The sequence below is a fragment of the Balaenoptera musculus genome, chromosome 2 (assembly GCF_009873245.2).
Source record: "Balaenoptera musculus isolate JJ_BM4_2016_0621 chromosome 2, mBalMus1.pri.v3, whole genome shotgun sequence".
Lineage (NCBI taxonomy): Eukaryota > Metazoa > Chordata > Mammalia > Artiodactyla > Balaenopteridae > Balaenoptera > Balaenoptera musculus.
Window position 1 is genome coordinate 703,065 of NC_045786.1, and position 17,083 is coordinate 720,147.

Here is a 17,083-nt window from a genome sequence, read left to right on the forward strand (position 1 = left end):
GTATATACGTGTGTGTGTGTGTGTGTGTAACTGAATCACTTTGCTGTACACCTGAAACTAACACGACATTGCAAAGTAACTATACTTCAAAAAAATTTTTTTTAAAGAGTAGGTCTGCCTTTAACACACTCTTACGTCATTCTTTCTCTCTTTTTAGCATTTGTCATAACCATATCTATATAATTATTTACACAATTATTTCTTAATGTCTGCTACCCCCACTAAGTCGTAAGCTCTGTGAAAGCACTAAGTACATATCTAGGAGGACAGGGAGGAAAGGCGAGAGGGGGAGGGTGGGCGGACCTCCCTGAGGCTCACTATCAGTGTGTGCCGGTGACCAGGACTCCATTTTGTTAAAAAGGCCCTGATTGATACTGTTTGCCAATTTCCATGGTGTGAATACTCCCATCACAGCCAGTTTCAATCTATCAGCATGAAGTCACTGAAAGCCAGGATGGGAAAAGTTGCATTGAATCAGCTTTTGTCAGCATATGGAAGCAGCTCCAGTGCAGCAAAGAGACTCACATAAAATGGGGGGTTTAATTGTATAAATATCAGAATTTTATAAAGGAGTGATTTCAAAATGGTAATATCATTGTTATTGCTTATCATAAAAGTAACTCACCAAGCTTATTAAGAATTTACATAATACTAAACTGCATAAGTAGAAAGAAAGCAAGTCTTCTCTATAATCCCTTCCCCTTCCTCTAGTTTGTGTGTGTGTGTGTGTTTTAATGCAGGGGTCCCCGACCCCTGGGCCACGGTACTGGTCTGTGGCCTATTAGGAACCGGGCCGCACAGCAGGAGGTGAGTGGCGGGTGAGCGAGGGAAGCTTCATCTGCATTTACAGCCGCTCCCCATCGCTCGCATTACCGCCTGAGCTCCACCTCCTATCAGAGCAGCAGTGGCATGAGATGTTCATAGGAGCGCAAACCCTACTGTGAACTGCACACGTGAGGGATCTAGGTTGCGCGCTCCTTATGAGAATCTAATGCCTGATGATCTGAGGTGGAGCTGAGGCGGTGATTCTAGCGCTGGGGAGCAGCTGCAAATACAGATTATCATTAGCAGAGAGGTGTGACTGCACAGAGACCACAATAAATCAATTGCTTGCAGCCTCATATCAAAACCCTATCAGTGAGTGGCAAGTGAAAACAAGCTCCCGCTGATTCTGCATTATGGTGAGTTGTATAATTATTTCATTATATATCACAATGTAATAATAATAGAAATAAAGTGCACAATAAATGTAATGTGCTTGAATCATCCTGAAACCATCCCCTCACCCCACTGCGGTCCATGGAAAAAGTGTCTTCCACAAAACCGTCCCTGGTGACGAAAAGGCTGGGGACTGCTGTTTTAATGTATGTAAAGCACTTAGAACAGTATCATTAAGGGCTCAATCAATGTAAGCAATTACTAGTATTACTATTATTACTAAATCATATAGGTCTATCAGCCATTGTGAATGCTTCACAGTAATCCATCACGTGAATGAATGATAATCAATTCAACCTTCTTGATAGTTTCTAAATATTTTTTAAATATCTTGTTTATACACATTTGAAATTATTTCCTTTGGATTAATTTGCAACAGTTGAACTTCTTGATTAAGGGGTATGCAAATTTAAGATGGACAGTTTCAGATAGCCATCTCAAAAGGTTCTATTAGCTTACCCTACCAAGAAAAGCATATAAACATATCTATTTCCTTATAATCTGGCTAACTCTGGGCATTACCAAGCTTTTAAATAACCACCAATCCAATATTTTTCAGACATCATGTTTTCTTTTGTAATTCTCTGTACACACACTTTGCTGATTTTTCTGTAACCGTTCCTTTCTTAATGGTTTTTAAGAACTCTCTATATACGTTAAAATATGAGCCTTCTATCATATAAATTGAAAATATTTTGCCTACGATCTCATTTGTCTTTTAAATTTTATGTACAGCACCTTTTTCTGTAGAAAAAGTTTTCAATTCTAGTCATCACATCAGTTATTTTTCTATTTGAATTTCACATCAAGGTTAAAAAAACTTTTCTCTACTTTTTATGACTTTTTAAAAAACTTACTTAATTGGAGGGGATTTATTTTTGCGTGAGTTGTAAAATAAGGACTATTTTTTCTAACTGAATAATCAATTAATCCAATACCATTTACGCAATGATCTCACTGCTTTCACACTGATTTAAAATGCCATCTTAATCATACACTAAATTTTCATATATACTGAGGTCTATTTTGAGATACTACACTCTCTATAATAACATGTTTTCATATGTAAAAGGGACAGTCTCCCTTCATTCTATCCTTACAAATGAACTTGAGAATTTATATTGCTAAGGCTTATAATAATTTCATTTCGTTTTAGATTTCATAAGACATCTAAGTTAGTTTCACTTTTTTATGTACCAGGAAAGCACAGCCCCTAGAGACAGAGATAAATGCATCCTCAACAACAGAGTAGGTGCCATGCATTAAGGACCTAATCTGAGATGGGTCCTGTCAAACTCTTCATCTACATTAGCTCATTTAACGCTCCAGACACTCCAGTGAGAGAGTTACCACTTCTTATTCTCATTCTGTAGATGAAAACAGGGAGGAAATAAAAAGATTAAGGTATTTTCCAAGGACATAATGGGGGATTAAGTAACAGCGCTGGGATCCAAACCCTGGACTACTAAATCCAAATCCTGTGTTCACAACCAGGTCTGAAAGACAGTGATTCAACCTCATTTTCACTGCAGTTTTTAAGTAAATTTTCAGCTTACCAAGATCTGAATAATTTCCTCAGGGCTTTTATCCTCGACAGGTATCCCATTCACTTCCCTAAGTTCGTCGCCCACGTGAATAAGACCTGAGAAATGGCAAATTCAGAACGTGAGCAGTGTTACGTACAAAAGAAGCCGTGGTTTGCAGTGTGGCCATCCTGAAAGCACCGTGTGGTGCCCTCAGTGCACGCGAGGACACACATCTCGGGCCCCTGAGGTTCCAGAGGCTGAGCCTCCAGCCTCTCCAAGGCCATAACATCACAACGTTGCCAAAGGAACAGCAGAGGCATCTCAGTCTTTTTCTAGAGATGCACATTACTTTCATCTTAAAGATAAATTTTTTAAAAGGCTGCATGCTTTCAGTAGTACTTTTCAAATCAGAGACATTGAAATAAGTCTTAATATAACCTTGGAAGCCCATATAAGCTAAGACCGTAAAAAGTATTCTAGAATGAAATTTACCATTTATTTAAACAGGTTCCCACATTTTAACACAGAGTACAGTATCTTATTACTGTTTTGCTGTATTGTATCAAAAGACTGTTATCCTCTCAGTTACATCCTGGAAATGTGACACATAAAATCCACAGGACCCGTCCACGCCCGCCTGACATTTAAACGCTCACCACTTCTGTCTGCGGCTCCTCCTCTCATGATTCTGGCCACAACGACGGCCCCGGTCTGATCATCTTTCTTAATGGTAGCTCCCTTTTAAGGAAAAAAAATAGTGTTTGTGGGTAAATGTGTGTACTGGGTGGTAGGAAAGAGGGCAGAAATAAGGACATTCATCTGGAAAAAGTAAAACCGCTACAAAAAGTAAAGGAAGGAGGAACAGACGTCATGCCATTTGCTCACAAATACTTATCACTAGACACACAACTTTCTACCACACAGATCGTCTAAGGTTTTCAGCACAATGCAAAGATTTTTGAAATCTTTAATCTCTTCAGTACTATGCAAAGTGTACAAATATCTTCCTTCCATCATAATACCTTGTATTTGAACACTACTTGTTTTTACCCTTTTACAGCATTTCCTCATTTCACTTTATCTTTACAATACCCTATGAGAAGGTAGACTAAACAGAGAAGGTGAAGCGAATAGAAAAAAGATTCTATAAACTAGAAAACTAAAACCCAGATCCCGTGACCTTTAGTTCAGTGATCCTTCTATTACACTATTACATTACACTAAAGGAACTCAGCAATGATAATAAAGAAAGTGGGGGGAAAAAAAATAAAAAAGATCTGTTACTCCAAGGTTTTTATGTACTAGGACTGCACCTAGGTACAAACAGAACTAACATTTTGGCATGAGATTAGGAAACAATTTCAAAAGGAACCCGAAAATTCTTTACTTATGGATGTTCAGAAGCAAATTAACTGCATGCTCTCTTGTCAGAACATCAGGTACACATGGTTACTTTGAACGCCTTTTCATGACTCTGCTTCCGAGAAACTGGCAGTGGTTTAGCCGAGCCATCTACATCACACCACGCGCTGAAGAGATGCACGTTAGGTGGAGGCAGAGCGCACCCCCCAAGAAGGTGGAATTCTTCTCGCGTTTGCCAATAAACACACTTACAGCATTACCAAATAGATATGGAAACAAAATTAGGAATCCATTTGTAGTGCGTGCTTTCTATGTGACATTTTATTTTGTATATGACAGCTATCAAATACATACCTAATAATAGCAAAAAAATTAAATAATTAAGTGTTAGGATGATTTTGTGGCATTTTTCCTCACCTACGCACGCATTCAAGGCCGAAGACTTGAGTGAGTGTCTCTCCATGGTCATAAACCTTAGACTCTCCAATTACTGGTATTTTCTGCTTTTAAACAGATAACTTATAGCCAAGATGACTGGAAATGTAATATCCTTAATATAACTAATTAGTGTAATTAGATCAACTTTCACTTTCTTTAACAACGTGTCTCAAACTCTCCCACCAAAGTATGCTGAACGTCATAAGGGTCTAGTTATCTAATTTAAGATTACTTATCTGTATTTTATAGATGAGAAATTGAATGCCAAATGGTTATAATTTGCCTGAGATCAGACAACTAGTATGCAGTAAAGTCAGAACCTGTCTAAGGCAAACTGATGAGAACTGCTTTCTTAACCACGGCGTTTGCAGATGCAGAGCATCAATTCTCCCCGCTTGGTGTGCGCCTGCCGTATCCCCACGTCAAGTGGTGAAATGGTTCTGGGGCACCTCAGGCGGTGAGAAGACTTGCAGCTAACCTCCTGGAGCTCTAGAAACGCTGGCTCTGTGGGAAGTCAGCCACCGTGTAATGTACGGCCATGCTGGGAGGAGGCCCAAGTCAGCCAGGCAGAGATGCCACTTGTTAAAAGAGATGCCTGACCAGCCCCCAGCTTTCCGGCCACCCAGCCCAGGCATCCCCAGTCCTGGGGATGAAGAAACCCTCAGGTGACTCCAGTCTCAGCCCCTGTCTAACTACACAGGAGGGACTCTAAGGAAAAACTGCCCAACTGAGCCTGTCAACCTCCAAAACTCTGAGAGATAATATTATTGTTTTAGCTACAATCTTTGGGTGGCGGTTTGTAACACAAAATTAGGTAACTGAAACAAATCTCTTGCTCCACTATGGACTGCAGTTTTTCAGTATGGGACCATCCAGTCTGCTGTGCTCAATGAAGTTGATAAATGTTTACTGAGAACCTACTATGTGCCAGCTTCTGGTCTAAGGGTTTCTGACACATTGCTGAAAAAGAAAAAGAAACCCCAATGTTTCTTCCCCCTCATGGAGCTTACATTCTCACAGGGGAGACAGACAATAGACAGAAGATGAAACAATGAGATCTATCCTACAGTATGTTAGAAGGTGGTAAACACTGTGGCGACCTGGAGGCGGTAGGGCGGGAAGAAAGAACAGGAGTGCCAGGGCAGGGAGAGGAAAGACAGGATGTAAAGACGCCGGGCTCCACGAGAAGGCTGGAAGGAGACGAAGGAGTCAGCCCAAGGGAAAAAACAGCGGAAAGAGCCAGGGCAAAATGGAAGGATCAGAGAAGAACAAAGAAGCCACTGTGTCTGGGGCCACGTAAAAGCGGAGAAGCCCAGCAGGCGGGTCAGAAGGAGCGGGGAGTCAGGGCGTGCTGCGTTCTGCAGGCCCCTGGGAGGACTCTGGACTGCGCTGTGGAACAAACAGGGAGAACCTGAACGGCGGCAGTGACATGATCCGGAAGGATCCCCCCGCCTGCTGTTAAGAAGAGACTGAAGGAATGCAGGAGCTAAAGCAAGCGAACAAGGAGGGTGCTGCCACAACAACCCAGGGCAAAGACGACGGAGGCCCGGATCCGACGGCAGGAAGAGCCGCGATGAAAGGTGGTCCAGATATGTTGGAACACATTGGTAGGGCTGAAAGGATCTCCCAGTGGATTGGAAATGGAACGTGAAAGAAAGAGAGGCATCAAAGGTAGACTCTATGGCTCTCGGCTGAATAACTGGAGAGACGGGACTGTCCATCAATTGAGAGGGGGAACCACAGGGCTGGAACAGACTGGGGGCAAAGATCAGTCTGCTTTCAGACACGTGAAGACTGAGATGCCAGCTACATCCAAATGGAGATACTGGGCAGACTGGTGGACATCCAGACGTAAAGACCAGAGGAAAGGTCCGGAAGAGAAATGGGCCTGGGGGTCACTGGCACGCAAATGGTTTTTAAAGCCAGGGGCTGAAAGAAATCATTTCCAGGACGTGTGGAGGGAGAAAAGCATTCCAACACTTACAGGACTTGTTATAGGCCCTGAAATATACTTACCTATGGCTATAGGTAGGACCTTGAAATAGACATGCTTGCTCTCTGCTGATTCTACCTCCCCTTGCAGGGTAAACTACGGACCTGAGAAACGGTCTCTCACTTTCTACAGGATACTAGCACTTGACTCAATCTTCTTTTTGATCCCTATATTCTTGAACACTTTCTCTTTCCATATTGCTTTCCAAACCCTTATTATCACAATTCCTTGATGTATTCCTAGGGCAATGTACTAGGAATAAGATCAAAACCCAATAACATAGAGCACATTTCATGTGATACTGTATAAAAGTCGACATTCCGATGGTATAGTCTGAAATGAAATATAAATTAAAATGGAATCTAATGCTTTAAAACTTACATATTTTCTTACATAATTATTTTTAATTTATTCTATGTGATTTTGATGACAGACAGAGTGTAGACAGCTTTAGGTTAGATTGAGAAGTTAACATTCTGGTTAGACTTTTCTTGTTACTTCTGGAAAATGGTTTAGAAACAAGGAGCACTAAGACACAGATAAAAACTGTCCCCCGGAGACCACTGCCAACGCCCTAAGACCTCCTTAAAGAGGCGGCACAGTCAATTTCAGGTTGGACTTTTGCAACAAGGGCTTTCATGTACGGTTGACCAAACACTGGCGTCAAGAAGGCCTGCGACACGTTTTACAATCTATTTGATTCCCAGGCCCGACCTGAAGCTCATGATGTGGACTCCTGGGGGCAGAGGCCCTACAGTCTGCATCTGAAGTGAGCGTCTCAGGTAACCCTAATAATACCAGAGTTTGAGAACCCCTGTTCTGAAAGAAGTAAAAGGAAAATCCATGCAAGAAACACTGAAAATTAAGGCTCATAATCCACTCATTCACTAAGAGAATTTCATTTTCTTCAGCCGGTCTAAAAATTAATCTTCTGGATAAAATAGGTATAAATTGCTCCAAACTCACAGGGAGGGAGAACAGCCCTGTTCCTGGCAACCTGACCAGTGCCCTTCTCCCCTTCTCGCAATTCTTTCATCCATCCCTCCCCTCAAACTATCACCCCTTCTCCTTTCCATTCCCAAATACCTACATGATCTGTGTTCCCTGCCTCTCACGCAGGAAACCATCCTCTCTGTAAACTAGTTGTCAACTAGCTTCTACCTGATCATGCTATGTCACGTTCATTTGATGCTGGCATAATGCAAAGAACTTGCACAGCATTTCCGAACACATTAGATGTCAGCTGATATTCAAAACACTCACAAAAGAGGCTTATCTCCTGATTTTCTAATCAGGAGCCTGAGGCTGCAATAAATGACTTGCTGCTATAAGGATACAGAGCAAACCTCCCACTGAGGTCCCCTAATGCAACCTCGGTGCTTATTTCGGCACATTATACCTCGGTCTAACAACAAAATTACATTCTTAAATAACACTGATAAGCTAACCTCTTGATTGCTAATCGTATGGACTTTCCTCCTGAATCATTTGCCAAACAGCTCCTGACGATCCATCCACTTGGCTAGAATTTTATTTCAGCCTGGCTTTCCTCACCTTGACGATTTCTGAGTCTTACTACTCAGACCCATTCTCCCAAAGATACTTTAGACTCTATATTTTCTCTTGGTCTTTGCTTCCCCTGGACCGCCTTCGGCAGCTGTGGCTTTTCCAATGACCTCCCCAAAATGACAGAAGACAATTGACAAATATAAAATGACGAGTTTGTTAAAAATAAATACTTTCTGGGGCTTCCCTGGTGGCGCAGTGGTTGAGAATCTGCCTGCTAATGCAGGGGACACGGGTTCGAGCCCTGGTCTGGGAAGATCCCACATGCCGCGGAGCAACTAAGCCCGTGAGCCACAACTACTGAGCCTGCGCGTCTGGAGCCTGTGCTCCGCAACAAGAGAGGCCGCGATAGTGAGAGGCCCGCGCACCGCGATGAAGAGTGGTCCCCGCTTGCTGCAACTATAGAAGGCCCTCGCACAGAAACGAAGACCCAACACAGCCAATAAATAAATAAATAAATAAATAAATAAATAAATAAATACTTTTCATTTTTCTGGGTCGTGCATTTTTTAAACTATAAATTTATTCATCCAATAATCTTTCTTCACTTTGACAATAATTGTCAAACTAAAGAAAATACAGTAATTACGCATTTGAATGAAGAAAAGTTCAAGACAAGTAATTCTCACTTGATTCCATATTCCAGTGTCAAAACAATATTTAAAATCTTAATACCTTTTTTCAGGAGTCCCAACAAATAATTTTGGGAATTTCTTCATCCCAGTTAGAAGTTCTGTTTCCTACATGAAGTTCTTATTTATTTTTAATACATCCCCTTGAACAAAAATCATGCAATCAAATTGTGGCTCACCAGGAAGGCGAAGAGTCAGTGACTAAAATAATTTTTTAAGTACTCAAAATTACTTTAAATTGCATTAAACACAGAAAACGAAACCTAGAGTTTAAAGAAGTTAACTGCATATGTTGGCAAAAAAAACCTTTGGCTAAGTTACTTTTTTTAAAAAATAAATTTATTTGTTTGTTTGTTTATGGCTGTGTTGGGTCTTCGTTGCCGTGCATGGGCTTCTCATTGCGGTGGCTTCTCTTGTTGCCGAGCACGGGCTCTAGGCTCGTGGGCTTCAGTAGTTGTGGCACGTGGGCTCAACAGTTGTGGCTCGCAGGCTCTAGAGTGCAGGCTCAGTAGTTGTGGCGCACGGACTTAGTTGCTCCGTGGCATGTGGGATCTTCCCGGACCAGGGCTCAAACCCGTGTCCCCTGCATTGGCAGGAGGATTCTTAACCACTGCACCACAAAGGAAGTTCCCCAGTTTCTCATTTTTAAACTATGAATTTAATGTATTATATAAACTATAACAAAAGAGAGCTAATGACAAAGAATTATCACCTCAAAGTTAGGTCTAATTATTTCAGTTGTTACATGCTTGTTACGAGCTAAAGCGTGTGATTTATTCAGTAACAGACTGTGAAAACACAACTTTACATTATTTTATATACTTCATTCAATTTCTTTTTAAATTGAAACTAATTTACAGCAGGTCCAGTTAAAACTTTTGAGAAATCCCCACGCAGTACATGCCTAATTTCTCTGATAAACATTTGAAGATCTTCTTCGATCAGGAAGCGTGGAACTTAAATGTTGCTGATGACTGTTTAAAGGTCAGCTCACCAAAGCAACACACCAAAAACCACCACCTCTGGAAAACTATGACTGATCAAAGAAATTGTTAGTGATGAATTATGGATCTCCTCAAGATGGCCAGTCCTTGAATTCTCTCTCTAAGAGACTGAATTTGTCAAAACAGAAACATACTTCTTATTGGTAGATGCACAGAACCCACCAAGGATTAGTCACTTTATGGTGACAGGTCCCAAGAGAGCTCTTTCTCCATCTTGTCTGCATACCATCCACCCTTACCTGCATCACCTGCATGATAAAGACCAAGACATACTTAGGTTACCAGCAGAGAGTTGTAACCATAGGCGAAAAGCATTAGTGTATAATCTAAACCAAACAACCTTAACCAGGATTACAGGGAGCCTTAGAACACCCACAGATGAGCTTCGGGGGCTCAATTATCCTTCTGTGATAAGCAAAGTTATCTGTATATTGTTCTGGGTAAGAGTGTCCAATGTATATATTAACATACCACAGTTGCCTTTAAACAAAAGAAGAAGATAAAAACTACCAAAAAGTATAAAGACAGAATGTGGTGTAGAAGAAAAAACTAGTGTTTGAAGAAAGAGAGTCAAGTCTAGATCCGAGTCCTATCACTCAGTAGCTGTGCTACTTTGGGTTAAGTTGCTTTAGTTCTTTGAATATCAGTTTCTTAGTCTGTAAAAACAGAAAAATGGTACCAACTGTGAGGATTAAATATAATCAGTATGTAAAGTATATAACATAGTGCCCAGCAACTATTGTATTATCAACTGCCATTTGCTTTAAGAACACAAAAATGTTTTACTTAGAATAAATGGGCCACAACACATTTAAAGTCAACTGCTAGGCTGTGACATTTATTTTCCTTTTGAATATAGTTTCATAAAAATATGGATACACTCTGTACTCATTTCCTATTGCTGCCGTTAACAAATGTCCACAAATTTAGTGGCTTACTAGAACACAAATTTGTTATCTTACAGGTCTGGAGGTATCGATAGGAAGGCAAAAATGGGTATTATAGGCCCAAATCAAGGTGCCAGCAGGGCTGCATTCCTCCTGGAGGATCTGGGAAAGAACCCGGTCCTTACCTGTCCTAGTTTCTAGACACTTCTGGCATCCCTTGGCCACATCACTCCCACCCTTGCTTTCACCATCACATCTCTTTCTGTACCTCTGACCCTCCTGCTTCCCTCTTTCCCGTTAATGAGAACCCTCGTGATTACCTTGGTGCCACCTGATGATCCAAGAGACTCTCCCCGTCTCAAGATCCTTAACTAATCATGAAAAGCTCCCTGTGTCTTTTAAGGTAACATATCCACAGGTTCGGAAGATTAGGACATGACATCACCGCAGGCTGGTGCAAGGCATTAGTCGGCCTACCCCAGACCTTGACATGATTCAACACTGTATAAATTCTGGGGCTAAAACAAATGGTTACATCTACATTTTGAAATATCAGACACCTGATTAATTTCTCCTCGTCACTTTAAAATCAAGCAGCTTTCTAGAAAAGCCATAAGCAATTATTTTTAGTTGCACTTTCAAATCTCAAATCAGCTGTAACTGGTGCACGTTATGCTGTCTTTCATAAATGTCAACAAGTCACATTTTAAAAACTATTGCTATTTATAACCAAAAGAATGCCTGCCATTTTATTTGGCTCCATTTTAATTTTTCTAAATCATATGCTTTAGGTGTGAATGCTCCATTTATTTCAAAGTTGAGGACACAGAGGAAGTACATTTTAAAGAGAGGAATCAATGGTATGTGCCCATCAGATGTGGCTTTATCAGGATATCTACTCACAGCTGAGCATAAAATGTAGACCAGAACTCACCAGCGGTTCTCTGTTTTTGACCAGACGGATGATTTTCACTGAGTCTTCCTCATCATCAATATCATCAGGCATAGGAGGCAACACGGGATCATACTTCCTCAGAGCCACAGTATCGTGTACAGAGAGCAAAGCCTATCAAAGCCCAAGGTAAAAAGTGTTAACAGTAGTTGGATGTGTTTGGCACTTTATATTTGACTACAGTAGAAGGAAAATCAAACCGATGTTCCAATTCTGCCACAGCAACGGTAAGAAGGCAACTACTTGGGAAGGAGCCTCTTGCGAACGGGGCGAGGGGAAGCTGAAGAACAACAGAGGCAACCCTACTCAGACACAGGGTGCAGCAAGCGTCAGCGTAAAGCGTCTGCTAACCGGGGCGTCCTCCGGTTCAGGTTCATCCGTACAGAAGTGGCAGCTGGGGGGGTCGGTGAGGGAGTGCTACTTTTGAAAGGAGGGAGAAAAATGAGGCTACAGACAGACTGCCAACGGGCTGGCAGGAGTCAGACGACGACGCATGTCTTTTTTTTCCCTTTCCTTCTGTTAGCAGAAAACACAAAAAGAACTGCTCAATACAACTGACTAGCTTTCATTCTTCTGTGATTTTTCTCACTTTTTAACTTTTGATGTAATAGCCGACTACTATGTGTATAAAAGAATAAAATAAAAGTATTTCTAGTCATGACTGTGGTTGTGGTGGTAAAACTCCACAGAACGGTCATATTGTCATTAGAGACCAAAGATGAGAAAAATGTGACATGTCACTATATTGGGAGTGACTGAGTCTAGACTTTTAACTAATTTGTTCCCTAATCAGCAGTACCATGATCCACCGATTACTCCAGCCAGAGCCTAGAAATCATCCTTGAAATCCCCCTTACCTACACTCCCAACATCCAACATCCACCCTGTTAAATCTGCTTCCAAAATGTAAGCTAACATTTGTTATCTTCTCTCCAGTCCAGAGCAGACGCTGGCCAACTGTGCCACCTGTTTTTGTTAAGTGAAGCTTTCCTGGGACACAGCCATGCCTGTTCACTGATGTGTGCTTTATGGCGCCTGCCATGCTACAGTGAGAAACTGAGTAGAAGCAACAGACATTTTTCCATAAAAAAGCTGGCAGACCCTTGGTCTAGATCATTGATCATCATCTTTTACCTGGAGCATTTTTACCTGGAGCCTTTCAATGGTCCACCTGCATTCACCTTTGGCTCATTTTCAAATTCCTGATTCACAGTGTGTCCAGAGTAATTACTTTGAACCTCAGAGTAAGTCACATAAGGGGTCTACTAAGAACTCTCGTACCCACCCACTGGTTTGGGATGAAGAGCAAGTCCTAGTCTTGAATTTACCCTCCAACTCTGTCTCATACCCACTGCCCTCCTCACTCAGTTTAAATACCTGGCTTCTTTCTCACAGAGGCGTGGCCAAAACATCCAATATAAATGTAGACCCCCGGGTTACTTGATCTCATAGCACCATCTTCTTTGCCTTCATACATGCTCATAATTTTTAACCATGTTTCCATTTTTATGTACATATATTTAATATCTGCTATCTACTGAAACAGATGCTCCAAGATGGCGAAGAAATGGTGTCTAAATTAAGCTTTCTTATTGACTATAACATACATACGGAAAAGCACACAATTCGTAAGCATACTGCATGAAGAATCTTCAAAAATGAATATGTCCCTGTAAATGTCAGCCAAACAAGAAACACAACATTAACTGAGCCCCAGGGGCCCCTAAATATGCTCCTTCCTAGTCACCGTGGCCTCTATCCCGCTGAAGGTGGTAGTTTTGCCTCTATTTAAATACCGCATAATAGGATCTTCCTTTTTTCCCTGACATTAAGTTAGTGAGGTTCATCCATGCTGTTACTGGTAGCTGTTCCTTTTTCATGGTTATACAGGACTCCAACATGTACATATCTCATAGTTTCTTTACCCATTATGCCTTTGAGGGACCTTTAGGCTGTTTTCAGCTCTTGGCTATCATAAACAGCACTGCTGTAAATATTTCATATCAGCTGATGCATAGACACACAAATTTGGGTTAAGTATATTTAAGGGTGGAAGTCTAGGTCATTCAACACAGGCAGACGAGACAAAGTGGTCGTTCCAGCTACTCTCCCACCAACAGCTTATGTGAGTTCTAGCTGCATCATGGGATCCAACAGTTTACAGTAGTAGTTTAAATATGGCCATTCTGAGTATACAGTGTTATCTTCTCGCGGCTGAAATTTCATCTTTCTTATAACTCATGATATCTTCTTTTTTCTTTGCTGTTCAAATGAAAGCATTTCTTTTTATAAACGTTTTCTCCAGCCAGTATATCTCTAATTGCATTTAAGAAACAGAATTAAAAAAAAAAATCTGTATTTAATCTTCTGCCAAGTTAAAAGAATATCCAGTAGCTTCCACTTCCTGTTTTAGACTGTTATTACCATTACTTTATATTCTCTTGGTATAAAAATACGCTTTAAAAAATCCCAAACTAACACATAAACAAGCAACACAGCTACCAGCATATCCGTATAAACATAAACACGACCGATGTTCACAAGTCAGGCAAGACAGGAATGGCATCTTGGGTGCTTGATTCATGGATGGCAGCAGGCAGTGCAAGAAAGTTTCTGGAAGACCGTCAGTCCCGGTTTTCAGCACAGGAGAACCTCTCATGTCACGGTGCACGTTTCACAATATTACAAAACCACCACCTCGTTTACTTGATTAAAACCAGGGGAAAGGGACCATGTTCTCGGGGAGTGACAATGCACAGAAGCGCCCTGGGGGGCACTGCACGGCCAGCGGGCCCAGCCCCGCGGTCTGACCAGAGGCCTGGGACCCGCTGCCAGATGCTGACCTCTGCAGACGCGGCGAGGGTTTCCGTGGACTTCGGGAGCGCGTGTCCCCAGCGCGGATAATACACTCTAACGATGATCAAGTCGGGGAGGCGAGCTCCTCTGAATCACGCGTGGGATCAGTTCCAGACTCAGTGGAATGGCCATCCTCTCCGGGGCCTGGACTTCAGGTGACCGGCTGAACGGTGGACGGTCTTCCTCTCTTGTCGGTGCAGTTTCTCAGCCTCCTGCTGCTTCTTCTGCTGTTCTGACTTCTTTAATGTAAATGTCAATTGTTTGCTGCCAACCGTGGTGTCCGATACACCCAATGTCCCATTTTTCGCTTCGAGTTTCAACCGGTCTTCAAGGGTTTTATTCATCATGATACCTTCTTTTGTGAAATGCCTGTTCAAGATCCTTGCACATTTTTCTATTCCATCTGTCTTTTTCTTCTTGATTTGTAAGAGTTCTTTATAACACACTGGATCCAAGCCTTTGTTGGTTACAGGTGCCACAAATGCATTCTCCCATTTGGTAGCTTGCCCTTTCACTTTCTTATCAGTGTTCTTTGATCAAAAAAGGATCCAAATTAATGAACCCAATAATATTTTTTTCCTTTATGGTTGGTGCTTTTCTTGGTCTCCAACAAAAGTTTCAAAGGGAAACAATGAACAGCATCATCAAGATGATGAAATATTATCTGAAGATATAATAGCTGCAAAATTTTGACAACTGATGAGAGACACAGTCTGAAGATTCAGGAACTCCAATGTATCCTTTAGGAAGCAGGAACAATAAAAATTAACCCACGCTTACATACATCATAGTGAAATGACAGACTGCCAGAGACAGAAAGTAGTTCTTAAAAATATCAGAGAGAAAAACACAGATCATCAGGAAGGAAAGAAAAAAAAGTAACTGAGAGCTGAATGATCAAGCAGTGAGATAACTGGAAGAAAGTTAAAACACCTTGAAAGTGCTTCGAAAGAAAATAACAGTCAGCCCAGAATGGTGTATCCAGCAAAAGTACAGTTCAAGAATGAGGATGAGAACCAAGGTGAAGTTAACAGGGACCCACTGGAGAAAACTTGAAAAAAAAAAAAAGATAATGAAGCAATGGTTTTTGAAGACACTGGACATGAGACAAGGAAGGACAGTGGTCACTGAGAGACAGGAAACAACTGCAAACCCTAAGACTGCCCCAGCTTCCTGTCTAGAGCGAATTTCCCGCTATGTCAGGGGGAGAAGGAACCCAGGACAACAGAGTTGGGAACCCAGGGAGATCAAGGGGCTAACGTTCTCAGGGAAGGGATGAGAATGGAGAGAGCTGCACAGACGCAGAGCTCCTTGAGTCCTTAGCCAAGGCTCGCATACGGAACAACTGCCAGGAAGGATTAGAGCAGTAGTTCGGAACTGAGGGCAATTTTACTCCCCGGGAGCCATATGGCTGTCTGGGGACATTTTCGGTTTGTAACAATTCAAGGGAGGCTACTGCTGTCTGGTGCACAGAGGCCAGATGCTCCGAGGCATCTGATACCATAGTGGACAATCCCCTCCCCACCGCCAGATAAGTATCCAGTCCTCAAATGTAAATAGTTCCAAGGTTGAGAAACCCTGCATTACAGGAAACAATTCCCAAGGCTGGCACAGGGCAGGAATAGCTCCTGTTCCCACCAGTTACAAGGAAAAGCCTCACAATTCACAGGGCATTGAGGAGAGTTAACAGAGGGGTACTGTCTTAATAGCAGGAAATAATTAGCCCAAGATTAAATGCTGCTAGGATCTCACCTAACAAAGCTTAAAAGCAAGCCTCCAAATAACTTAATTGTGTGATTTAAACTCAAGAATATTATCTATAAATATACAAAAATATCCAGCATCAAAAAAAGTAAAACTCACAATGACTGACAGTCAATCAAAAATTACTAGGCATGTAAAAAATCAGAAACTACTATGCATAGTGATGAAAAATATAAAGCTATAAAACTAAACCCTGAAAAATTAGATGACAGAATTATATAGAACCAAATCCTGAAATTACAGAAAGATCACAGAAAAGGAAATTAACAGTTACTACTAATTCCAAATGTTCAAAAAACTAGAAGAAGGGCTGAACAGGAGACTTGGAATGTACAAAAAAGATTCAAACCAAGCTTCTACAGATAAAGGTGAAAATACATTTCATTCAGTACACTGAATAAGATTAACACTTGTAGGCAAAGCAATAAAACTATTGAAACACATGAAACACAAAGAGAAAATATAATGAAAAATTATGAACAGACATTTATTGAGCTGTGGGACTTCAATGATATATTATAAGCACCTAACTGGCATCTCCAAAGACAGGAGAGGTGTTAAAACAAATTTGAACAAATATGGCAGAAAATATTCCAAATTTGATGGAAACAAAAAAGCCCATATGTTTAAGAAGCTCAACGTATCCAAGCACAATAAACAGAAAAGACATAACACCAAACTGCTTAAAACCAGTCAAAAGGGGACTGTCTTAAAATCAGCCAAAAAAAAAGCACACCACACTACATACAAAAGAAAAAAGATAAAAATGACTCTACACTTCCATTTAGAAACAATGTGAGCCACAAGACAATGGAGCAACATCTTTAAAATACTCAAAGAAAACTACTGTCAGCCTAAAATTCTATACCCAGCAAAAATACCTTT

At 41.2% G+C, this 17,083-nt stretch overlaps 1 protein-coding gene across 2 annotated transcripts in view; it reads right to left on the reverse strand.

Annotated features, from left to right (window-relative positions):
• Positions 1–17,083, reverse strand: part of MPP7 (membrane palmitoylated protein 7) — a 262,627-nt gene that overhangs the window by 84,576 nt on the left and 160,968 nt on the right. For both annotated transcript variants that reach the window (XM_036841370.1, XM_036841369.1), the window contains 3 exons: positions 11,561–11,692; positions 3,401–3,482; positions 2,775–2,860 (listed from right to left, as the gene is read on the reverse strand). In XM_036841370.1, coding sequence (XP_036697265.1) covers positions 2,775–2,860; positions 3,401–3,482; positions 11,561–11,692 — 300 coding nt within the window. The remainder of the gene's footprint in view (positions 1–2,774; positions 2,861–3,400; positions 3,483–11,560; positions 11,693–17,083) is intronic.